Consider the following 25,032-nt stretch of genomic DNA (forward strand, 5'->3'; position numbering starts at 1 on the left):
CGGCCGGGGCTGGGGCTGAGGCAGGGGCGGGCCGCGGCTGCGCGTCCCGGCCGTGGCGGAGCCATGGCGCTGTGTGGGGCCGTGGCGCTGCCCCGGAGCGGGGCCGTCTTGGGCGGCCGGGCCGCTCCCCTCCTACGGCTGCTGCTGCTGGGGAGGCCGGCTTTCTCCACAACTCGCGTCGCGTGCGGGAAGAACAGGCGGCTGAGGCAAAAAAGAGCCATTTCGGAAAGGAAATTGGTAAGTCCTGAGGTAAACGGCGTGCCCTGGGTGGCATCAGCTGCCGGGCTGGCTGCGCTTTGTGTACGAGATGTGCAGAGAGCTCCTCCCTCGTGTTCTTCTGTTTAGGCTTAGAAAGAATTTGTTATTTCTGAGTGATCGATACGTCACTTTCAGTTCGCAGCGTTAATTTCCCGTCTTGCCGTATGGTGGTGCCAAACACTTCTCTAAGAGAGGATTTTTAAGAAATCACAGGGCATGGCGTGACTTGAGTTATGCGAGAGTTCTGTACTTTTGCAGTTGCTTAGCTTGATATCACAATGCTGCTTTATCCCACGTATACTTCTTGGGCTATTTAATTAGCAAAACCCTTCTTTGCTGACAGGAAAGCTGAAGCGCAGTGCAGAACAGTTGGTTTGCCAGAAGTCAGATACCAAGTTCGTGTCAGAAATAGGGCCAAAACCTGGAATCCTCTCCACGCTGTATCTTCTTTACCCCCTAAGTAACTGGCTATGACTTAAAGTTAATTCTACTTATTCTGTTTTCAAATAAGATTATTCTTTATAATAGTTTTCTTAGTTGTTAAAAGATTGAAGTTTGCATTACTTTCATCACCTGGTATAGTAGGCAGTGAATCACTATAAGAACATCTCCCCCCGACTAGGCACTATGTCCTCTTTGTAAATTTTAGTTCCATTTAAAATGATTTCTTTTCAATTTTATTTTCATGTGTAGGAACACAACTACTGGATGATTCTGGTTTGTAGTGTGGTAGTCCTCTTAAGCAACCAGTGTTACTAGTATGTAACTATTAAAACGATACTTACCCTGTTATTAGCTCTTGTAACATGAATTCTGCACTTCTGGTATCTGAGCTGCTTTATTAGGTTATATCAATATAACCTCTGGCATGTACTTGCAATGTTTTAACGTGGTTCTTAAAAATACTTGAAAAATAAGATCTAATTTTCTTCAGTGTTATACTTAGTAAGCTGTATTTAAGTGATATGTGAATGACAGCAGAGATCTTTTTCACCCGTTCAGTGGAACTTGTCATGACAGAAAACAGCAGGTCTGCATATTATTAAATTCTGTAGAACGGTCAGCTTGCTGGAAGGTGACTCTGATAAACTGCACTTACAAGGTACAAACCTCATCCTCTTTGCAGACACGCTATTTTGTGGATCACCGGAGAGTGCGTGTGGTTGGAGGACAAGGAGGAGACGGAGGTCATTCCTTTTATAGTGAACCTCGAAAAATATTTGGAGGTCCTGATGGTGGAAATGGGGGTGATGGGGGACATGTTGTTTTGAAAGGTAAAAGTCAACAAATCTGTTTTGTCTCCTGTTGTCTTATCTTTTAACACCTTACTCCCCTAGTTTAAATAAGGAAAAAAAAGGTAATTTCTCTCTAAGCTGCCTTTGTTTTTTATGCTTTGTCCTGAGCCATGGTAAAAAGGACATAAATGACACCAAAGGCCTTAGGAGAGTTTCTAGAAAGCATTTTAAAAAACACGGTATTTTGCAGAAGTTTTAGTGGCTGGTACCTGACTGTAATGGTAACCCAACAAGTTTTACTCTTAAGCTAGATAAAGCTGCTTCTGCTATCACCCTCCTGCAAAATCTGCTAATCCGGCAAATGCATTTTCCAGAGTATTTTGTAATGGTTCTGTCCATTTTGGAATGGCCACTTAATGGAATGCATCGTTAACAAACCTAAAGAGATAAGTAAAGGCAGTTAAACTTCATCACAACTTAAATTAATATCAGTATTCCCTGATATGCTATGTTGACACAGTGAATTGGATATGTATTAATGCAGTATTCAGAAAGGAAAGAAGAGCTAAGAGGTTGTTCTACTTGGCCTGTTCTACTAAAACAACGCCTTTAAGATCCATGTGTTTTGCTTTACAGCTGACCAGCAAATGAAATCACTTTCTTCAGTCCTCCCTTTCTATCAGGGTGTTCATGGAGGAAGAGGAGGAAGCAAAAACTGTTACGGAGCCAATGGTGCAAGTGTGTATGTTAAGGTAAGTTCTGGCTGCTATGTTAGCTTTATATTTACATTGTTGATTTTCATGGTGGATGGGAGAAAATTCTCCTGTACATTTTTACAAGGAGCCTTGTATGCTGTCCCTGCAGGAACAGGGCTGGTTGACACACAGGCAGATCAAACTGCTGTAAATTGTTCATCAAAATTAGACTTCTGTGGAAGGTACATCTGACTAAAATGCTGTCCTGACTTGTTTTCTCTTCTGGGGTAACATGCCTGGAGAAAGCAGAACACAGAATTTGTTAAGTAGGAGCAGACTTACTTTCTTTCATATATTTTCTTCTTCAATATGCCCATTTTGGTGCACACCTACAATATGTTTGTAAGCTCATTATTGTTAAGCTTCTGTGCTTAAAAGGAGAGCAAGTGGCTTATGGTACCATTGACATTTTAATGAATTGCAGTCTGACAGCGCTGTTTTGGTCCAGGAAGTGAACCTCTTGCAGTATGCTTCTTGTTGGGTTCTGCCAGGTGCCCAGCAGAGGAATAACGTTCGACAAATCTGAAATTAGCTGGGCCTGCTGAAGGCAGCTCTGCTGCAGGCTTTGCAGGCATTACTCTGAATTACACGTCCCTTCATTTTAAGGTCCCTGTGGGTACATCGGTTAAGGAGGACGGGGTAGTTGTGGCTGACCTCACGCAACATGGTGAAGAGTATGTTGCAGCTTACGGAGGAGCTGGAGGGAAAGGGAATCGCTTTTTTCTTTCCAATGAAAACCGAGCTCCGATGTTATTTACTCCAGGAGAGCCAGGTCAGGAAAGGGTGCTCCATTTGGAACTCAAGACAACAGCTCACGCAGGACTGGTGAGTGTAGCAGCGGTTCTTCAACTTCCTTAGCATCGTACAATGACATTTGACTGACTGAAGAAATAACATTTGGTAACATTTTTGTTAGCTTTTTGGTGTGCTTGTTTAGAGATGCAACTTGATGCTTTCTTGCTGCTGTTTGGTAGAAGGGTGTCCAAAGTGATTTGCAGAGCTGTCACTGTCTTGCTACGTAATGTCATCCTACTTCTGCTAAAATCAACAGTATATATAGAAAAGCAATGCTGAAGATTCACCGGTGATTAACAGATTCCCTGATGATGTACAGCAGGCTTTGTCTGCAGAATCTGCAAATGAACAGTACACTGTGGAGAACTCTTCTAAATTAGCTCGTTTTCTGTTTTTTTAAAAGAAAAAGTATAAAGTTATAATTATCTTATAGTTAATACTCATATTTCTCTTTTTTCACATATTAAACATTGGACTTTGTTAGTTCTGGGTTTAGCATCCTCTGAAACAAAAATACCATTTAGACATGAGTGCTAAGTCACCTCAGGGCTTAACCTGATTTTGTATTTAAGTATGATAATGTTTTGACCCCGTTTGGTAAAACTGTTACAATCACGCATTTCTACCAAGTGTTACTGCTGTTGTTCAAGCAAAATAACTGTCTAGCATAATTTCACAAATTTATTAGAGTTAGAGTTGGTGGATCAAAACATCTAATTCTCTGTCCAGCTGGACACTCAGTGCCAAAAACATGAGAAGTGGGCCAGATTTGGAAATCTGATAAAGTTCTGTACTTCATATCCTCTAACAAGTACTCAGTGTGTTTGACATCAGTAGATGGGAGAACCTAGGATTTGATCTACTTTCATCTAGAGATTATTGGCCATCTGTGTATCTGTGGTATGTCAACTCTAGGATATCCCAGAGGAACTTCCTTTGCAGGATAGGTTTGTTTAAATTTTTGTCTTCTCCTTGGAAGGCCAAGTTCTTGGATATCAAGACTGAGAGCTGTAAGATTGCAGACTTGTAAGCATTCTGGTTAGTTACAGGCCAAGCTACATTACTGAGTTGGTTAGGGTCAAAACTAACTTTGAATTATTTTGGAAAATAATAAATCACACAATTAGAAAATAGGTAAAATGTGAACTGCAAGACAAAGCCATAATGTTTTTTCAGGGTAAAAGATTTTATGGTATACCTTTTTGACTCAGAACAAAATAAATACTTAAGTATTGCGTGCACACAAAAAAATAAGGTGATCCTTCTGTGTTTTGACCTTTTTAATATTTATGGGAATAAATAAGAGGAGTTAGGAAAAATAAAAAAGGAAACCAAGTTGTTTTTCAGAACTGAGCATGCAAAATTAATGTTATATTCTTGCCAGAAGATTCTTTCCACATCTAGCAAAAGCTTAGTTTTCGTTTTTTGTTTTTTTTTTTCCTTTGTATTAGCCTAGAACCATGGCTTTAATAAATGCTTGTATTCCAGGTGGGCTTTCCCAATGCTGGGAAATCATCGCTGTTGCGAGCCTTGTCCAACGCAAAGCCAGCAGTGGCTGCCTACCCATTCACAACCCTAAACCCCCACGTTGGCATTGTCCACTATGAAGACTACGAACAAGTGGCAGGTAAAAATCACGGGACACAGTCTGTACCTCGATAGCAGTTTGTGTCAGGTGGCTTTATCTTTGAAATGCTGTAGGAGGAAGTTTAGCAATTCTGTTCAAGTCCAATAGAAACAGCAAGAACTCAAGCTTAATGTAGCTGAAAACAACTGGAAGCCCATTTGTCGTTCAGTTCTACGTGCCCCTAATATTAACCTAGCAATCCGAATGCTGTTTTCACTGGAATAATCTAAATCTGGGGGTTGTAAAACATGATAGCCAGACTTAACGTGAGGTATGCTCTGGTATTGATTCATTGATGGGATGTCATTCTAAAAGTACTTGCGCTGGACAGTGAAAGGCTTTGTTGTTGTTGAATGTGTTCAATTCACTGTGAAATTTCTCTCACTGTAGTCGCTGACATTCCTGGCCTGATACGGGGTGCTCATCAAAACAGGGGCCTCGGGGTGGCCTTCCTAAGGCACATCGAACGATGCCGCTTTCTCTTGTATGTGGTGGATCTCTCTGTGCCTCGGCCGTGGATTCAGCTGCAAGACTTAAAATATGAACTGGAACAATATAAAAATGGATTGTCGGAGAGGCCTTGTGTTGTCGTTGGGAATAAAATCGACCTTGCTCAGTCCAGGATTAATCTCCCGCTCCTTAAAGAGCAGATAGGTGACCGGGTCATTGCATTGTCTGCGCTGACAGGAGACAACTTAGAGGAACTGTTGTTGCATTTGAGAGAACTGTATGACATTTATGTGAAGACAGAACAATCACGAGGGCAAAGGCCAGTCAAGTGGTAGGACACAGAACGACCGTGAACTCTACTGGAAGGAAAAAAAAAGTCATCATTTGGTTAGGCAACATCTGTGTGTAGTTTTTTTCTTCCTGATTGTATTTTGTTTGTTTTTAATGCATTGGACACAGCTCGTGGATGTGTTTTGGAGTGCTTCGTTGGAACATTTTTTGCACCTCTGAGGTGTCTCAAATGTTATCCAACAAAATTTGAAAGTTTTAACCGTGATGGATGTTCATTTGGAAACTGGGATTTTGTTTGGCATTAGGTAGTTAATTGTGGAAATAAAAGAATATCTGGTGGAAATTACTGAAATTCACAATATGCAGGGTATGTTGGCTGTCTGTCTGAATTGGAATGGTGTGAAGTCTCAATTTTTGTTTGTCAAAGATTCTAAAATAAAAATAAGGTGGTCCTTCCTGTCTATTTCTGTACCATAACGACTTTTAGTTGTCTCAAACTTTTCCTTTTTTTTCCCCCTCGGAGGAGGAGGTACAGGTGCTTAGTGTCTTGGAGGAGGAATGTGGTGAAACAGCTGCAATTAATGATTGACATTTCCTCATTAGCATAAATAACTATCTTTAAATGCTGGCAGCAGCTAAATAGCTGTATAAACTAGCCACAGGACGCTCATCTGAGACTCAGTTCTGAGCTCTCTAGTTTCCTTGAGGAATCTTAAGTAATGTTCTGAGAAGTCTTAGACTTAGATATTCCAAACACAAGAACAATACAGTACTTTAAGGATTTGATGTGGGCTCTCTTTTTTTTTGACTGTCATATTTTGTACTGTATCACCACTAGTGGGAATTACCGTGTTTAAAGAAAAGAAAGCTGCAGTGCTCCTCTAACTTCTTTCTTACGTGTACTACAGAAAAGGTGATAATTCTGTTTCTGTCACTTTGCACATTTTATTTAATTTCATCTCGTATGCCTTATTAATGCATCTGAATGGTGCATCCTTAAAACGCTGGCTTTCTTGGCTTTCATGGATGATGTCTTTTTTTTTTCCCCGTAACTCTTTGACTATGACTGGAAGGGAGCAGTCTTGTTCAATTTCACTATTAAAACTCAACTCATCCTCCTGCTGTTGGGATCAGATCTGTGATTACGACTGAATTAGAACTAACTGCGTGTGTGTAAGAAAGCAGGTGCGTGCTCCTCCTTGTTAAGAGCAGCAGGTTTTTATTCTGAACTGCAAGGTTAACTCAAATGGCCAGATTCTTTAATTTAAGAAAATTGTCAAAATAGGTAATTACGTCTCTTAAATTCACATTCTGTGTACTTGTATCTGATCAGATGTGAAAAAGCAATCTATGCATAACAAGCAGTGATACCGTTATAAATACGATCAGGGAAAAGATGAAAACAGAAGTATTAAGTCCCAGAGCTGCTCTCGTCTTTTGTTTCCTACTTGCTTCATCCCGGGGATTTCCCAGACTGAATTAGGTGGAAGTGAATATTTACTTCCGTCCTTCCGACTGGTTTTGTGCGGCGCTTTTAGGCCTCACCGGTTTTCTCTTCTATTCGTGTATGCTTTTCAGCCACATTTAATAAAAGCTGAAGGTTGTCCAAACACAAAAGCTGGGGTAGCTGCTTTGCAGGCTGTTCAGTACTTACAGGTACTCAGCGCTCTGACTGCATTGTAGTGTTCTGCCGTGTTTGGGAATGACAGAGACCGTTTTAAAAGCCCCTGTACTCAAAGGAGCTTTCACACTGCCTTCCTAGCACTCATGCAGCCTTAGCGCTGAGGGCGGAGAGTGTTTTGTATAGCGATGTGCAAACAGCGCAGCGGGATGCTGGACAGCTTAACAGAATGTCCTGTTGATCATGTAATTGGTTTCTTTGTTCTTAACGTGTTCAGCCACCTGTTCCGAGATGACAGACCAAGTTCTTAGCCACAGGCTTATAAGTTTCAAAGCGGTTTTACAGGAGCGTGGATCCCTTCATCTGTTGATGGAAAGTGCCAAATAGCTCCAGCTTTGTCGCTGGACCAACTGCTTGTAGGAGCTTGAACTTTCTGTAGTCCATATAGATCTCCGTCAAAATGACCTCATGGTAGAGGTCTCTAAGTCAATGCCAAACAAAAGGTGTGACTGCGTGCTGCTCAGCCCAGCGCAGAGTTAATAGCTTAGCTTCACCTTTCTCCATAGTGCTCCTTCTGCATTAGCGTGAAGATCTCCTGTAAATAATTCTTACGTGGTACAGAACTGAGGAGTAACCTCTGTTTCTGCTGAAAATAAGGCATTTACAACGGAAACTCATCCCACTTGTAGGAGAAGAGGAAAAAAAATATTCAGATTAACTGGGTGAATGGTTTCAGAGAAGAACGATGCGCTGCAGGCTTTCTTCCCCCTTTTGGAGGGGGAGCATGTTCTTTTTGTTTGTTTTAGGTTTTGGAGAGGTTTTGGTGACTTTCTTCTGCATGACTTTCCCTAAGTAGCTATTGCTTTCCTTTACTGAAACCTTTGATGTTGTCTGTGCTTTTCAAGTTGTCGAGAGGAAAGAGATGGGGGATTTTTTCCTCATTCTGACAATAGGCCTTATTTTAGTGCAAATTGAAGCTCAGTCTATTTAATATTTCATAGAGAAGCTTGAACCATAATTGAGTTTAGCACTTTGCAGTTCTAGTACTCCTCATCTATTTTGATACGATTTTTAGTAAATGATTACAGGAGTATTTTAGAGGTAATTGTTTTCTCTATATTTATTTGTAATCTTCTCCCCCTTTGTAGGTTCATGGAAAGTGTAGGTAGCATCAATTGAACAGAAAAAGAAATATTGATGTAAAACCACAAAAAACGATCACACTTTTTAAACATATGGTTATTGAGGACTCACTGCAGTCCATTATGTAAAATGTGTTGGATCAGTGTGTTTAAGCATGGCCTATTTTGCAGTCTGCTTTACTTACGCTGTTTTGTTAAGCACTTTTTCGTGTAGCATAATATTTTTAAGGTAAAGCAGGACGTCTTTGCAATGAAGTGAACTGCCAGCAGTAAAAGTGAGACTCACTGGAATTGCACTTAGCATTTCTGCTCAGGGTCTCAGCGAGGGTCAGGAGATGCAGGAATGATACCAGGTACAGTCTGATAATAGGTATGCTTAGAGGTGTGATACTGAAGCAACAGCGGTAGGTTTCCACTTGCTTGAATGGAGGGATTGCGTACCTTTCACTTACATAAAGGTTATCAAAGACTGAAGTATAAAGTGGCACCGAAACAGCCTCCGGAATGAAGAGAAGAGAAAGAAGGGCAGTAATCAGTGATACGAGCAAATGGAGTTCCTAGCAGTTAGAAGCACCTTTTATTCATGATTTGTTGGTGGGGGTTTTCTGAGGTGCACCCAGACGCTCCGTGTTACAGCTGTGTCAGCCTCCTCGTGTTTTGCCCTGCTCTTGGCCGGTCGGTGGGCTGTAGGGCTGGGTATCCTTAGTGGTATCCTTAGCTGTGGTCAGCCTGCCCACCCTCCTGTGTCACAGTTGTTTGGAGCGGAGAAATCTGAAACGGGAGAGAAGCAAACCAGGCAGTCTCTGAAATGTCACGGGAGGGATGTGGGAGTAAGATATGAAAAGCCCCCACAGCACCTGAAATTCTGAAGAGAGCTGTGGTTGATCAAAGGCGAATGGAAAATGGTGCTGCTCTCCTGGGCTGAAGAGCTTTGCTGTTACTACTGGTGAAGCTGGGTTACTATCACTTCTCTTGATTTATTGTAACAAACAATTTATGAGGTTTGGGGGCAGGGGGAAGGCTACCAGAGGTATCAGATCTCATTTGGTCTCAGGATTTCATTTTCTGTTGCAAGGAAAAGGTTTTGAACTTACTTTTTTCATTATTGTGTGTGTGTTAGGTGATTTTTCTTCATAGTGATTTTTATTTTCAGGCAAATTTGTGGTAAGTGAATAGCTTCTCTGACTCAGGTGTGTTTAAAGGCATGTAAGCTGTTTGTTGTTTGTTTGCTTTTGTTTTTTTATGAACAAACTGACTCAAATTACAGATATCCAGGAGTGGCTATGAAACAGATACAAGTGGTAGTAGAACAGGACTTTGTCATGGTTTGTACAAACATTTACGAACAACTGGTTGCAGAACACCAGTTGAACTCCTTTGCTGTCTTGTCTTCAACATCATGTTGCTAAATGAGCTCCTTGGTATGCTGACACCTGTAATGTGGAGCTGATGTTGGGGCCAGAGGCTCGGTGTGTTGCAGGTGTGCAACTCAAATGAGTTGTTAATTGAATGGCAGGTGGAACATAAATAGGGGGCAGGAAGGTCTGGAATGCTGTTGTGTTGTATGAACTGTGAACTCTGCAACGGAAATTTAAAGACAACGAATAAATGGTTTGGTTTAATCACTGTAAGGAAATCGTTGCTGTGTAAAAACGAACTTTTACTAGCAGCAAGATAACCTTTACATGGGGAGTGCTTATTCTGGGGGGACACTCTAGTCTGTAATCTGCAGATTTTTGTCTTGCATAAAGGTTGTGAGAGGTGAGGCTTTAGGGGAGAGGTAATCTCCTTTATTGGGCCTGTTGCACAGTGTGCACAGGGAGAATTGGTAAGCTTTGAGCTTAGCATCTCTTCAGTGGGTCCGCAGCCCTGTCATTTCCCTGGAAGTTGTATTTTCTTTTTAAATGGATGGGGATGTGGACTACTTCTGTTAACGATGAAATTCATTACCACTGTGAAAATGGCTTTGGTATAAATTAAAACTTCACCCCGATACTGCTGTGTGCCTGGCCTTTAAAAACCAGCTTTGTTTTCTTCTCTCCCATACTGCAGTTGCCAACGCTGTTCCCCATTAACAAGTTTCCCCATCTTGTTAAGCAGGGATTAATTGTGCCCGCGCTACAAAGGTCTGGAAAGACTGAAGTTATTAATATTTGGAGGGCAGGTTATATACGTGTGCCAATAATGATAAGGGATGATTTGGTAACTCTTGATAACAGAACAAAGCTACCTTCGGGCTGCACTCCTGATTTTTCTATGTGCAGTTCTGAAATGTATTATGTGGTATGTGCCCATTTTTCTGAGGTATAAAGCATAGCTGGTAGGACAAAGGCAGGGAGATTTTTATCGAGCTCGTTTTAATATTGAGATTGTGTTTGTCCTTCATTTTTCCCCAGAGAGTAATTTTCCATCTCCTCTTTCCTGATTGAAATAGAATTGTCCAAAGAGACCTTAACGGTGTCTGGTGCCTTATCCACCGGGTTTGCAGGTTTTGTTCCATTTTTTCGTTTGTTTTTTCCCTCTGCCCTTGCTTATCCAAAGTAGCACTTGGACTCCTTGAAGCGTGCATTCCTTGCGAGGCGCTGTTCTTCCTGTCACTGAGATGGAAGTATTCCGGCGTTACATGTGGATTTCCCTGGAGCGAAGACAAAAGGCTAGTCGTGCTGCTAAACCATATAATTACGGTTTAATAACTAGCTCATCTCTGCGTGCTCAATTTCAGTAAGAGGTAATAGTATGACTGGTTACTTTGTTACAATTCATTTTATTCTGGTAACGTTCCATAAATTTTAATTGGAGTCGCTCTGGCATAATGCATTGGTGACCCAGGCCCAGGTTGTTGGTTGTTTTTGTGGGGGTTTTGTTTGCGTTTTTCCTTCAAAATGCAGCACTGCAGTGTACTCAAATGCTGTCATTTTGTCATGGTTATTGGGTAGAATGAGACACACAAAACGTGAAGAGTCTTGCGCTTATTCACATAGGCTGAAAATGTTTTATGCAGATTAAATCACCTTTCAGAAATGCACTTAGATCCAGACATACTAACACTGATTGAAAAGCACGGCTAAAAACTACCTGCAGAACAAATTATCTCCTGTTATTCAAATCCGTAGTGGGTGCCTTTTTATTTTTGTAACCAGAGAAATGCACAGCCAATAAATGTATAGGGAAGAGTCAGCATTTTAGAAAACATAAAGGGCTTGGATTGGTTATACCGTGGAAAAGCTTGGTCATAATTTTAAAGATTTTTCATTTGAATCTTGACGTTTGCTTCCTCAGTGCTTAATTCCCATTGAAATTGGAACATCACTGTTTTCCAAAGACGTGAATCCCCACCCAGTACATCCTTCGTACACACACTGATCAACCATTGACAGAAGTTAGCTATTCATTGTCTAAATCTAGATAAATTAATCTTCCACTAAAAGTAGAAAATGCTTATGAAGAAAAATATTTGCATGAGGCAATGTAATTTCTAAAACACTGGTTGTCAAGAAGACATCTGTGATATTACAGATGAAGTATCCATATTTTGATTATCTTATTCATGAAATCATATTGGCTTGTGGCTATTCATTTCCTGTTGTTTTCCTCTGTTACAAATCAGGAAGATGAGTTTGGGCAGCTAGTTTGCTTTGTCCAGACAGGACACACATTTATCACATTTAAAAAATAACCTGGTAAAAGGTCACTGCATGAAATCAACATTTTTACTGGATTATTTTAGAAATTGTTTATTTTCTTCATTTACCCGCCCCCACACCAGGCATGTAATGGAAGTTTAAAACATCAGTTCAAACAAACTATTATTGGGACAGTGAGCTCTGTCTAGAAAAACAAAAACTGATAAGAGTTGCTAAATGTAACTTCGATGCCAGCAGTTGTGGTTTTGAAGCTCGCACATCCATGTGATGGGTTAAGTCTATGCTAGTTTTGAAAGGTCCATACCAACCAACCCCTCTAACTATAGATATACAAAACTTGTTTCATTTTTGTAAGTGAAGATGTCTCTGTTTCTATATCAACAGAAATTTTGCAGCTTCATTGACATATTGCCGTCAGGAAAATGGCTTTGAGGGATGAAAATTTGATGTTTTACATCCTACCTTTTCCTTTTTTTTTTTTTTTTTTTAATACAGTACCTTATGTTTGATTCATTAACCACCTTTTCCTGGTAGAAATTGAATCACAGAAGACTGAGGTCCAAATCTAGCTGTAAGAAACCTATGTCCCTCTAAATTTTAGGAAATTGGTATTTAAATATCCACATGGATCTGTACCCCAGTGACTTGCAAAGTCACACAGGAAATGTGTGACAAGACAGAGGGCCTGGAATTTGGAAAAACTTGAGCGTAGTGCTAGCCCTGCAGTAACACTCTTTTTTATTTGTAGGAGCCTTGTACGAGCATGACTTAGAGCTGACCAGATACGTCACGTTTGTATTTGTAGCTTCAAAGCACTTCACCTAGGTGTTTACAGAGAAGCGCAGAAATACCTGACGTACAGAAGAGGTGGCCAGTTGTGTGTGCTGCTTCACATCTGCCTTCCCCAGAACTGGCAATACTCTTGTGAGGTATTATACTTATTCAGTATCCATTTTGCCATATTTAGTATCCATATTCATGGTATTGCAGTCCGTTTTAGCACTTAGGAGCTTTCTGTGAGCTGACTTCAGTATCTCCTATTTTTTCTGAAGGCATTCAGGTTTTTTTCCATGGTAAATAAAACTTGATTTGTAGAAGGGCAACAATATTGCCACATCAACCTGTGCAGCTTATTAACTGGTGCTACTCATTCATGTAAGATCTAAAGATAACGACTGCTTTTTTAATGCTTGCTAAATGTATTCAAGTGGTTTAGGAAACTGATCGATGTGGAACAGTTCTAGAATGGTATACTAAATCTAAATGAAGTTAGTGCTATACAAGTCAATTTCGTAATGTACTTAGTCTGGAACAAAACCAATAATACATTTAACTAACTGGGTCACTTCATTCATCACTTGATTAATGAGTACACAATTTGAAATTTGCTTTTAGTGAATATTCAAACTAAAAAATACTAGTGTGAAAGTGGGAATGCTACTAATGCCTCGGTGCTTCCATGTTAAGGAAGGAAATAATTACAGAGGGTCACAAATGTCATGGAATAAATAATAAACTTTTTCAGATTTAGAAGAATATTTTATGCTTGCTCTTCTTTTTAAAATATAAATTTTTATAACACAATTTGGTAGATCCTAGCAAAACAAATACCTCTTTAGACACTGTTGTGTAGCTTGCATTTAGACTAGCTAACATTCATGTTTTGGGTTGGTTTGGTGTGGAGGAGGCAATTCTTCTGTTGTATTATTTGCTGATTTCATACCCCGTCGTGCCAGATTTGTGAATGGTTAATATTGATTAGAAAACGTCCTTATTTATGAATTGTGATTGAATGGCACTCTGTAAAAGTGAGTACCTGGTGAATTAATTGCTGAGATGAAAACACAGTTACTCGGATGAGTTGATCGTAATGACCTTAAATAGCTGATTTCCACTTTCTTAGTCTTTTGTTCAACACTTCAGCTGGGGCTAGCTGTCAAGAGATGAATGAAAAAGGTTGTATTTCTAGTTTATTCCAAGGAAATTACTCAAACCTGTGTTTTCAGAAAGCATTTTTGAGATGGCTGCTTTGAAACCGCTCAGGAGCCGTGTGGGATTTCTGAGGGGGAATTTCTAGGGGATTTCAGCCCCTTATGAACTGTTCTGCATGCTTCTGTCTGCACGAGTTCTTCCCGATGAGAATTTCAGGAGGGATATGTTGGGCATTTTGGCCCTCTGTTGAGGTTTTGATTTGCTGTGCTGCTCTGTACGTGCAGTGTCCATCATCTGTGCACGTTTGACTTCAGTCTCTACCTTACTCTAGAAGGAGCTACGTGTTGGCATTCTTCTGTCCATATGGTTCTGTGGAGCATTTTGCAACTGTCATATAAAGTACCAACAGCAACAACAAAGGATCTCCCTACTTGTTACTTTCATGAAAGCTCTTGAGTAACAGCTTAATTCCTAATTATGAGACTGCTTAACATAGGCTTCATGCAAGTATCACACATATTATTTTATCCCTGTATATTTTGAATACAAGCTGTATCAGAGATATTAAACAGTGCTTTAGCTGTAATGGCCTATTGAATTTGTGCTTTTTAGAAAGTAAATTATTTTCATAATGGAGGGTAATAGCTCTGCTTTGTCAATCCATCATCAATTCATGAACGCTGCAGGGTGTATGTGCAACCTCATGTTCAAGGAATTATATATGCAACTCCCGTCATTGTTTGTTGTTCAATAAACAGCTTCAAACGACTAAAGCTGTGTGTGAGCTGTTACTTAACGGCTAAAGTATTTGCCAGGACTGTCATTGCCCTTCTAGCAGAGAGCTTGTTTGTGAATGCTCAGAGAGAGATCTTGAATTGAGATTATTAACTACACAGCAATCAGTTTTCCTTCAGTGTTAATTGTGCTGCTGAATCCCAGGATATTGCGTTAAAAAGAATTCAGAAGTCAGTGCCACATCATGGATGCATTTTTGTGCTTAAAAGGACAGGTGTCAGCTTGTGGGCACAGCCTGCCTATAAAAACTATTTTTGCCATGAACTTCACCTTTACGTGCACAGGATGGGTGCTTGTGGTGTTTGTACACATGCACCACAACTACCTACTTCATGGCACTGCCTTGCCATCTCTAATGTGTGATCATTGTCCGGTATGGCAGGGGGGCCTAGGAATTACTGGCAGGTTTCTGATGTATAAGAAAAGCCTTTACACGACGACAAAAAGTCCTGCCTGGTGTATCTGAGTCACTTTAAAATGGTATCAAGTTGTAGAATTTTACAAATGGAAAAATAATAGTCCTGTTCTTCCCCCACAAATGTGTATGCATAGCACTACCGATAATGCTTGGTAATTGGATTAAATATCGGTTCCTTTTTATATTCAGGCTGTGCAAACAGGTTGTAAATTATGGAGTAAAAGTGTGTGGTTTGTAAATACCTAGTAATAAGTAGTATTCATGCATCCTGGACTACAGCGACAAAAGTGGTGCTGATTTAATGAGTCATAAGCATTCCTGAGCTGACAAGAGCAGGTTGCTGACAGACCTGATTTTCTTGCCTCTGTGGTGTGTACAAGCCTTCCCTTCCCCAGGTAGCGGTGGGATTTAAGTGAGTGCCCACGGTAGCTGAATATCTTCATAAAATTGTGGTAACAGGTTATGGATGATAGCTTTCACCCTGCAGAATTCCTGATTGCTTTTCGTAATATAACATATTGCCTTAATGCTGCAAATACAACTGTACTGGCAGAAAAATACGTTGTGCAAAGGTATGGAGGAAAGGGAGGTTTCCTTCAAGGATAAGGGAACACAGCAGCGTTATGAGCTTCCTGCTATCCACAAGGACATCTGTGAAATCTTTCATGAGAAATGCTAGTTTCGTGGTGTCAGAAACCTTTTGAGAGAGCTTTTCCCTCTTTTGGCACTCATCCAGGGTGGCTAGTGAAGTGTTTTTGTTCTTGCCTGTGTTTCCTAGGTCAGAAGTAAAAATAATAATATAAAAATACTCCTTACTCTGTTCCATCTATTTGCAGAATAATTTCAGTAGAGTGGAGGAGAAAGGTCTCTTTCAAGACCACATCCACATTTCAAAGTTGTGCTGGAATCACTGCACAGGGGCTGGGGTTATGAAAAATTAATCCTCCCTCTTAGAAACCCCATTGTTAAACTTCTCTCTATGAATGAACTTAGTATTTTTCCATCCTAGTTCTGTTATGAGATTGAATGTTTCCTTCCAAACGTGGAAGGAAAACATTAGCACTCTTTCAAATCAAAATATAATCACATCTTCCTGATTTCAAAGCCTATCCCTCTTGGCAAGTCTCATTAATTATCCCGGACAGGTGTTTTTCAACAAAAGCTCTTCTTGCATTGTTTCTTCCTCTGTAGCCTCCTACACAAGCTAATGAAGCTTCAGTGATGTCTCTGGAACAATGCAGCAATTTATATAACTACAGGTTGGTGAGAACAAATAAGGAATCATAATTGAGGAAGGGCACTGAAGAGAGGCTGTGGGAGCAAGGATCTTCTATCTGTGGAAAGAGATATTTCATTATTGGTGATGAGGGAGGAAGCATCACAGAGCCAGAAAGAAAGTAGCTGTGCTGAAAAATGTTCTTTGATAGTTTATTGATATGCAGACGCTGCTCTGTGAAAGGACCACAGACCTCGTTATTGTGCCCTTTACATCCTCTAGTTAATGGAGTGTAGATTTGTATTAAGGGAGCTGACATTGCCTCCAAACAGGTCTTACGGTAAGTCATTTAGCCTGTTTCTTTAAAAAGCTCCTGAGTACAATTTAGGACTGCATGAATACTGTTTACTAACACTCCATGCATAAATTGGATCCTTCTCTCTGGAAATAGTTGTTTGTTTTTTTTCCTCTGTGCCTATGTGCTTCCACAAATACTTGATGCATATTCATAATTACAGCAAGTCATCTTTCATGTTTTTGTTTTTTTTTAAACAGGTCCTGTCTGCTTTTTTTTGTGTCTAGACGATAGGAATTGGGCAACTTTTTTAACAGGTGTGGTAGCAGAAAATGTGTGTGTGTTTTGGTAGGTTAGCTGATGAGGAGCCCTGCGTTGCCTAATGGTAATGCTTTTTCACAGTTCATATTTGATTATGCCTAGGTGCTCCCTAGTCCCTGCCTCTTCCAAATGCATATAGACATTTATATTCCAAACAGTAAAAACCAGCAGAATTCCAATACTCCTTTTACTGGATTTGAATTAGTCATCAGCTACCCTGAAACTTCAAACCAGCTGATAACATTCTGAGTATGAAACCAGGCTCAGGTGTGACCTCACGTACAGGCATAAGTAGTTTATTTCTCTTCTGTATTTGGCAAGGCAGGAGGAAGGAATAGAAGTATCTTCCCTGCAAAATCTGCCAATGAATAAAATCACTTACAGCTAAGTTTAGGTAAGTATCATAAGTCATCTTTTAGAGCCATAGGATACAGACAGATAGAGAAGGGTTTTGATTATTACCTGCTATTTTGAATCCCAGGTAAACCAGACAGAAACGATTCCTCCATCCTTTTCTTTAGGTGTAATTTAAAGTAATGTAACTTTTCTTTTATCAGACTGAATGATCTAGTAGTCCTCTCTTTGTGAACGAAAGAAGAGAAACAGCTGGAAATTAGTCTATTGTTCACGTTCTGACTTTGTCTTTTTTAGGCAGACCAGTGGATTTTATGAGTCACAGGAAGAGAGAAGGTTAATGTATTGTTTTCAGATCTAAGTTTCATGTAACGTGCTCTGGAAAAGAACTAGAATTGGAAAGAATTAAGTGATACGCTCTCACCACCAACTGTGTGCGCTATCAAGAACCTACTAATCAGTGGTAAGCAAAATTCAGCTGTTCCAGGAGCTTTAAAAATTACTATTATTAAAGTAAAATGTATAGGCTTTAATTGTCTCCTCAGACAAACCCATAGAGGTTTTACTTTCAGTTGGTTTTCATTGTTTCCAGCAACACCCTGTTTACCATAAAATATTTGGCAAGTTTTGTAGAAAAATACTTTATTAGGGTTCTCAGAAGGTAGCAGACACAAGGAAAGGTACAAGCAGGCTCAACAGTGCATACTGGCAGCTCTTAGCACACTTACTTCAAAGCATATATTTTAATTCATATATAATGGTCTGACTGAACATGTCACAAGACTGAAATATATATATACAAAACAAGACTTCATTTAAAACCTGACTTCAGACAACAATATTGATCTACTCAGCAAATGTCACTGGAATAAAGTTGAATAGTGATTTATTTTATTCCTAGCAACAGCCAAGAAACAGTTTGCTCACAATAGCAAAGTGTAATGGGCAATCACACCATCAGAAGCTTTTGGGTACTACCTTACAGCATTTGGGTTTCCATTTGTAAATGTAATTTTCAGACTTAGGATTTTGAGCTTCCTTGCACAATACTGTTAATATGAGCTTTGCCATGGCAACTTATTATGTATTCGTATTACTATAGCACTGAACAATGCCAGCAGAGATCAGGAGTTAGTCTTCCACTTTGTGGTCATTCTGGCTCTGTTCCCAAAGAGGTTATAGACTACATGGGCAAGCATGATGAAGTGTGAGATGGGAAGCAGAGCTAAAATGCCCCAGATCTCCTGCTAAGACTGAGGATAGAGCCCTGGTCTCTTGAATCTGGTGCTTTATCTGTGGAATTAGTTGACTGCTTTAAAAATAAAAAATAATAATTAAAAAGATACTTATGTTGCTTGGAACAGCTTGACCAGGGTCTCTGTTCAAAATAATATGCTTTAAAAGAAAGCATGTGAGAGTTCTGGAGAGCTTGCTGAAGTTAGGAGGTCTGAAACTACCTTAAAAAAAGAGGAATGCAAACTTCACTTCTCCCAGCACTTGTCATTTGGTAACGCATCGCTGAAAGGGTAAATATGAGGTCCTGCGGATGAGACTGGGAAAGGTCTTTGGGTCACAGTGAGGGAGAGCCCATGGAGAAGCTGAAACCCTGCTGACACCTTTCCTATAGGCACAGCAGCCCTGTTCTTCGAGGCTGCCGGGGCTCCCACCATCCTGCAGGGCCGGTGCCTGCGCTTGTTGCTCCTGCTGCACGCCCTTGGGCTGGATGCTGCTCACGTTGTGGTGCTGTGCTGATCCACGTGGTGCACAGCACAGCCGGTCCAACAGCTGACAGTCAAAAGGGGGAAAGGCAGACAGCTGCTGCAGGACACAGGGCAGTGCTCGAGGAAGGACAGCTTCTGAGAGAGGAGAGGAAGCTTTGCAATGGAGGCAAGATAGGCAAGGGTTATGTGGAGGAATAGACAGGAAGCTTGGCCGAAGGGCAGGAGAGAAGCGTACCCGTGTATCGTGGGAGTAATGGCTGGTGCATGGCTGGACGCAAAGGGAATCAGATCCGTTTTGAAGCAGGAAGCAGGGAATGCCAACAGAATGCTTCAGGATACCTGGTGCCCCTAAGTCCATCTGTAAGCTCTTCGTGGCAGCGATTTGCCCCTTCCTGGGGGTGGAAGGGACATCTATTGCAGCACCACGTGCAGTGGGGACCCGGCTTATGGCTGAAGCTGCTGTAGTAGCAATGATAAATGAGGTGGTTTTCTTTCTGAGGTCCATTCTTTTCTTTCCATATAATCATGTAATATCTTAAGTGTAAACTGTAGTTTAGTCCAGTGGTTTCAGGTTAGATCTTATTTTAACAAAATGTTGTTGCCACTCAGGCTGACTAGGTGGCAGCAGAGCTCTTTTGTGCTCTTTTGTGCAGATGCAGGATGCAGATTTCACCGTCTGTGGTTAACGTCAAAAAAAATTAAAAAAAACAACCACCTTTCCCTTCTATTCTGCTTGTTTCTGTTGGTGATGAACTAGAGTAATTTAATAGTGATCTCACTGCTGCCTTCCTCACGTGTGCCAGACCAGTGGCCATGGCTTCTGCCAAGGAAGCAAGCTACAGTACTTTTCTTTTATAAAAACCTGTGTTACAGAAGGCTCTTCTCATCCACACACAGGGCTAGATTTACTTCCAGCAGTTCTGGAGAGGATCGTGAGGTTGGATCTTTAGCTTCTTCGGACAGAGGAGTTTAATAAAAGCTCTTCTGAAGCTGTAGTGACAGAGAGGGTACAGGACAGGGTTGACAGCTGAGTTGATCCACAGCAGCCAAAAGGAAGTCTCATACCAGTAATCAGAGATGCAGTGGCCATGGCAGCCGGCACGGATAATCATGAGGAGGGTGTATGGTGCCCAGCAAATTCCAAAAATGCCCACAATGATTGCCAGTGATTTGGCCACTCTCTTGTCTCTAGAGAGCCTGAAGCGTTGAGTCATGCTCTGGGAGACTATCTTCATCCGCTTCTCTAAGGACAGAGTGCACGCTGAATTTTTACAGCTCTTTTTGTTGCAACACTTGGGTTTCCCAGAGCTCCCCGAGCTGGGTGTCTGCAGGTCTTTTGCACCAAGGCTGGCAGTGGAGGCTGCTGCTTGTGCTTTGCTCTTAGAGAGGTCGAGGGTTTCAGCGGGCTCCTTCTGCTCCCACTTACAGCGTTTCAAAGAAAGCTTTGCTTCTGGGCTCATTTCCATCTCTTCGGTGAAGGATTGGTTGTGCACTTCATGGAAAACATCCAGGCGTAATTTGGTGCGCTTCTGTATGTTCAGGTAAATGCTCAGGTTGAAAAACATTACGCTGATGAAAGGGGTGAAAAACTCCAGCGTGGAGGCTGTCATGAGAAAATACCAGTTGTAGAAAAATTCAGCATAGCATTCCCCGGTGGGTATGATACTCTGGCCCGAGATATACTCCCAGCTGATGATGGCAGGTCCGTAAAGCAGGAACGCTAACACCCACACCATCACCATCTTCAGCACCGCTCGCTTGATGTTGCCTTGCTGGGCTCTGTAGGCGACCTGCCGTGGGGAAACCTTTCCTTAAGTATGGCCACACATACCAACTGGTTGAGGCTCTTCACAAATAAACTGTTAGTGTTTCTGGTAAAGTTGCTAGGCAATCTCCCAGCAGTGTAACAAATTCATATGCCATAGGCAACAGGAGCAATTGCTAGATAAATCACACTCCTGCAGGGAAGACTTAGAACCCTCGTCTTGCAGCTCCAAAAACAGACGTGGCTTCTGCTCAGTGGAAATGTACTGACTTGGTTTGAGCCCGGCAGGCTGCTGCTCCCAGCCACTTGCGTGAGTTGTCCCTAGCTACACCCTGCAACTCCCGGGGAGAGGCATGCCTCAAGCTCTGGGCTAGGCAGGCATTTAGCTCTGGGTCTCTCTGAACCTAGGCTCCTTGTAGCTAATCCACATTGTACTTGGAGTCATGGAAAAAAACAAGCAGCCCGTGAGTTGCTCGTTCCCTCCTGCAAAAGGCTGAGCATTTTCATCTCACCATGCCCAACGACCTCCGGGAAGTGCCCTGCTGAAGTTGGTTCTGAAATCTCCTCGGCTTTGGTAGCCAGGGAGAAGCTGAGAATCCAACCACAATCTGCTTCTTTGTCCTGGAGATAACAAGCCCCTGGAAGTTAGCAATAGGTCTGCTTACCTCGCTGACTCACTTTGTACACTGTCCTGTTATCTGGGAAGGGAACACCTGCACAATGCGGTCTGAGCCTTAAATGATTTAATTATGCCAGAAATAATAATTTGAAGCCATAACTGAATTATGTATTTGTGGATAATTATTGCTTTCCGTCACCAGGCTAAAAGATTCATTGTTTTTGAAGGATTAAAAAAGCTTTTAATTATTGCAGCGAATCTGGGAGAATAAAGCAGGGGAGAGTTACTCCCCTTTCAGCTGCCATGACAGGACTCACCGCTCTTGTCACCGAGAGGAATCTGTCATAGCTAATCAGCACGATGTTGAAGACCGAGGAGGTGCAGAGCAGGTAATCAACTACCAGCCAGAGTTTGCAGAGGCTTCTCCCGAAGATCCATCTCCCCGTCAGCACATAGGGCACGTACAGGGGAATGCAGAAAGCACCTGCAACCGGAGGGGGTCATTTACACCGAAACTGGGGACCCTGCGCGGCGGCAGCCCCCGCGGGGGAGGCCACGGGGGCCGGGGCGGCCTCGCAAGAGCCCCGGGGCCGGGGTGCGGCCGCTGCCGGCTCTGCTCGCCCGGGGGCTGCGGGGAGCGCCCGGGGCTGGGGGCGGCGGCGTCGGGGCTGCCGGGGGGACCCGGGGTGCAGAGGGGTATCGGGGGGAGAAGCGGGGCGCTGCCGGGGGGGACCCGGGGGTGCTGCCTGGGATGGAGTCCGGGTGCCTGCCCTGCCCGTCCCGTCCCGTCCCCAAGTTGCAGCCGGGCGCGGCGCGGCGCGGCGGGGCGGCACTTTACCCACTAGGAAATCCGAGATGGCCAGGTTGAGTAGGAAGAAGTTGTTCTGGGTGCGCAGGCTGGAGTCCGCCACGAAGGCCAGCATCACCAGCGCGTTGCCGGCCACGGTGACAGCGATCAGCAGCGCCATGAGCGCTCCCAGCGCCGCCGTGCCGCCGGCGGCGAAGCGCCCGGAGGCGGCGGCGGAGCCGTTCAGCGCCCCGCCGCCCCCCAGGGCCCCGCCGCCCCCCAGGGCCCCGCCGCTCTCCATGGCCCCGCCGCTCCGCACCCAGCCGCAGCCGCGGGGCTGCCGCCGCCGCCGCCCCTCCCCGGCCCGGCCCGGCCCCGCCCCGCCCCGCCTCCCCGCCCCCCCGGTACCGACCCCCCAGCCCCCCCAGGGGGAGCCCGGACCTCCCCTTCCCCCCCGCAAGCCGGCCGCGTCCTGCGCGCCTCCCCCGCGGCGTGCTCGCACCCCCCGGAGCCCCCCCGAGCCCCCCCCCCGGGCCGTGTCAGCAGCGCCTCCCCGCAGCGCCCCCGGAGCCAGCAGCGGCCCTGGGGAGCGCTCCCGGTGCCTGCTTCAGGTCCCCGGGGCGGCGGGGAGCGGCGTTAAAGGCTTCATTTGTCCTTCGGTTAGCCCCAGCCAGGGGCCCTCGGGGGCGGGGGGCGATGCTCTCGCCTCCCCCCGCACGTGTTGGGCTGTTGGGAGTAACTCGTGTCCGGGTGCTGCCCGCGGGGGGCGGCTCCTGCCGCCGGCACCCGGGGCCCGCTCCGCGCACGGGGGCGGTGTTCCCACGCGTGCTGGCGGCGCCGCGGCCGCCCCGAGACGGCGTGGGGCAGGGCCGGGCGGCGGGAGCCGGGGCCGGGGCCCCGACCAAGCTCCTTCCCTTCTGGGGAAGTCGGAGAAGTTGTGAGCGTCGCTGAAGAACAGAGATCAAACAAAAAAGCGGAGCGACAAAATCCTGCGAACCCAGAACCGCGCCCGAAGCTGCCTCGCGGGGAGGTTTGCCGCCTCCCTGTCCCTCCCGAAGCTGCTTTCCCATCAGGAGCTGTCGCAGAGCTCCCCTTCGGCCCACCCGGCCCTGCTGGGGGGCGGCCAAGGGGTTCTTCTCAGCCAGGGGCAGTCACCCGCGGGGCTGGGGGCGAGGGCACCCAGCCACGTCCTGCACCTTCCCTTCCTTCCCCTTCCCCTTCCCCTTCCCCTTCCCCTTCCCCTTCCCCTTCCCCTTCCCCTTCCCCTTCCCCGGCTCAGCACCCAGCTGGCGGCACCCAGCAGTGCGCGGAGGATACGAGCTGTGTGTGTGTTGCCTCAGATGGGACAGAGAATCGTGTTTAGTTAGGTTTTCTTTTTTGGGGGGAGGGGGGATGTCTTGATGAGGCACCACACCGCTTTTATTCTGCGGCTGTTCGGGATCTTGTGTTATTTGTAATCTCTAGCTCTTCAGACAATCATTAGTGTTCATTAAAATGTTTACAAATGCCGAATGATTGTGTGCAGGCTGCAGCGCTGTCACTGGGAGCTGTTTGCCGTTTGTTAGCTGTCATTCATTATTCAGAGTTTTCGCCATCCGAACAGAAAGCAGAAATCGTGCTTTGTACCTAAGGTAATTTACAAAGTGATTTGTAAAATGTAATGTGGACAATTCTCAGTTATTGTTTATCCAGAGTAATTTGCCTGGCATGTCAGGTAAATAAGGGATGACAGAGCCGAGCAGACTATAGTTTTCCTGCTCTAGATATTTCTCTCTTGCTTCAGCAGAAGGACGACTATCTGTCTACTACACTTAGGAGACGTGCTGTTTTGGTGATGAAACAAAGGCGGCAGCCAGCCTAGGAGCGCCAGTTAGAGCAGATCACGTAAGGCTATGCAAGCAGACGGTACGATGGCTAACGTGCAGACCTGGCCTACGCATTACATACGTCACATGGAGATACCATAGATGTTCACAAGTGCTTATGTATGTCCACCGGGGTGTATTGATCACCCTGTAGTCACCCCTCGGGGTCCTCTTTGGGGCTGGGAGCCTCCTGAGCCTCACAGCTTGTGCACCGCTTAGTCCTCAGGCAGACGCAAGAGCAGGCGGCCGATGCAGAGCTCCTAGCCCAGAGCTCCCCCCGAACCCAGTTCTTAAAGGCGTCTGTGAAGTCTCAGCCGGGTGTGATGCGGCAGTTGAGGAGCCACAGTTTGCAGCCAAGGTGCTGAGGTGATCTGATGTTTCCCAGACTCAGGCTCCAGCTACACCAGCACACAAGTCCTAGAAGCCCCCAGGAAGGGGGTGAAGAGCTTGGGGGCAGCCCTGCTGCCACTGGTAAGCAGTTCCTGGTGAGCCGCTGCCTGCTAGGCAGCTCCTCCTCTGGGAGACTCCTGAACAAGGGGACTGGGAGCTCTCCTCCCCTCTCTGCTTCCTTCCCTACTTGATTTTTGAGAAGCATTTAGCCTGAACGTGAATTCTGCAGATGTTCTATGTCTTTAAAAACAGACAGAGGTAATACATGACTTTTTTAAGGCTGCTTTATACTGAAGGAGAAGTCTGCACTTGAAAGTTCAGATTCAAGCAGTGTGTGAAGAAGGGGTGAATAACCCTCTTGTAAAATGGTTGTTCTAGGGAGCGTCTCTGTGAAGCCTCCAGGCTGAGAGACAAATAGCTTCTGCAGCCTCCAGATGTTTAAGGAGCTTTGGATGTAATTTTGGAGTTGGCCCTGTCCTGGATTCTGGGCACTGCAGGATTTGTGCATTGCCACATCACAGCGCAGTGCCGCAGGACCACCGACCACTGCCGCGTTTGCAAAGCGCTGCCGGCGCCCACAGCCTCTGCTGGTGCTGGTCACAGGCGATCGCTCAGACTCACCGAGTGGTTTGTACACGCTTTGTATGCGTATGGCTTAGTGCCACTGGCTTCTGTTCCTCTTGTTTGTTATTTTAGTTTGGAGGTCCTAGAGGGACCAATTTGGAGTTTCCTTTGC

The 25,032-nt window shown here is 44.2% G+C and overlaps 2 protein-coding genes and 1 long non-coding RNA gene across 6 annotated transcripts in view; 2 read left to right on the plus strand and 1 right to left on the minus strand.

The window, feature by feature from the left end:
* Positions 1–21: 21 nt before the first annotated feature.
* Positions 22–5,874, plus strand: MTG2 (mitochondrial ribosome associated GTPase 2). Its single transcript, XM_040575601.1, has 6 exons — positions 22–237; positions 1,385–1,532; positions 2,130–2,245; positions 2,855–3,073; positions 4,532–4,670; positions 5,061–5,874. The coding sequence occupies exons 1-6, from the start codon at positions 64–66 to the stop codon at positions 5,453–5,455; spliced, it is 1,191 nt and encodes a 396-aa protein (XP_040431535.1). The 5' UTR covers positions 22–63; the 3' UTR covers positions 5,456–5,874.
* A 7,604-nt stretch (positions 5,875–13,478) lies between these two features.
* The window catches only part of LOC121078918, a 30,977-nt gene continuing 19,423 nt past the window's right edge, over positions 13,479–25,032 (plus strand). For 3 of the 4 annotated variants that reach the window (XR_005824790.1, XR_005824788.1, XR_005824791.1), the window contains exon 1: positions 23,288–24,923. This is a non-coding gene — a long non-coding RNA (uncharacterized LOC121078918). Of the gene's footprint in view, positions 13,490–23,287; positions 24,924–25,032 lie in introns of those variants that run through there. The other variant, XR_005824789.1, reaches the window with a different exon arrangement.
* On the minus strand, positions 17,337–22,374 carry HRH3 (histamine receptor H3). The gene is made up of 3 exons (XM_040575591.1): positions 22,093–22,374; positions 21,572–21,738; positions 17,337–20,660 (listed from the first exon to the last, which is right to left on the minus strand). Exons 1-3 carry the CDS (start codon positions 22,340–22,342, stop codon positions 19,776–19,778), a joined length of 1,302 nt encoding a protein of 433 aa, XP_040431525.1. The 5' UTR covers positions 22,343–22,374; the 3' UTR covers positions 17,337–19,775.

Source organism: Cygnus olor, chromosome 16 (genome assembly GCF_009769625.2).
Source record: "Cygnus olor isolate bCygOlo1 chromosome 16, bCygOlo1.pri.v2, whole genome shotgun sequence".
NCBI lineage: Eukaryota > Metazoa > Chordata > Aves > Anseriformes > Anatidae > Cygnus > Cygnus olor.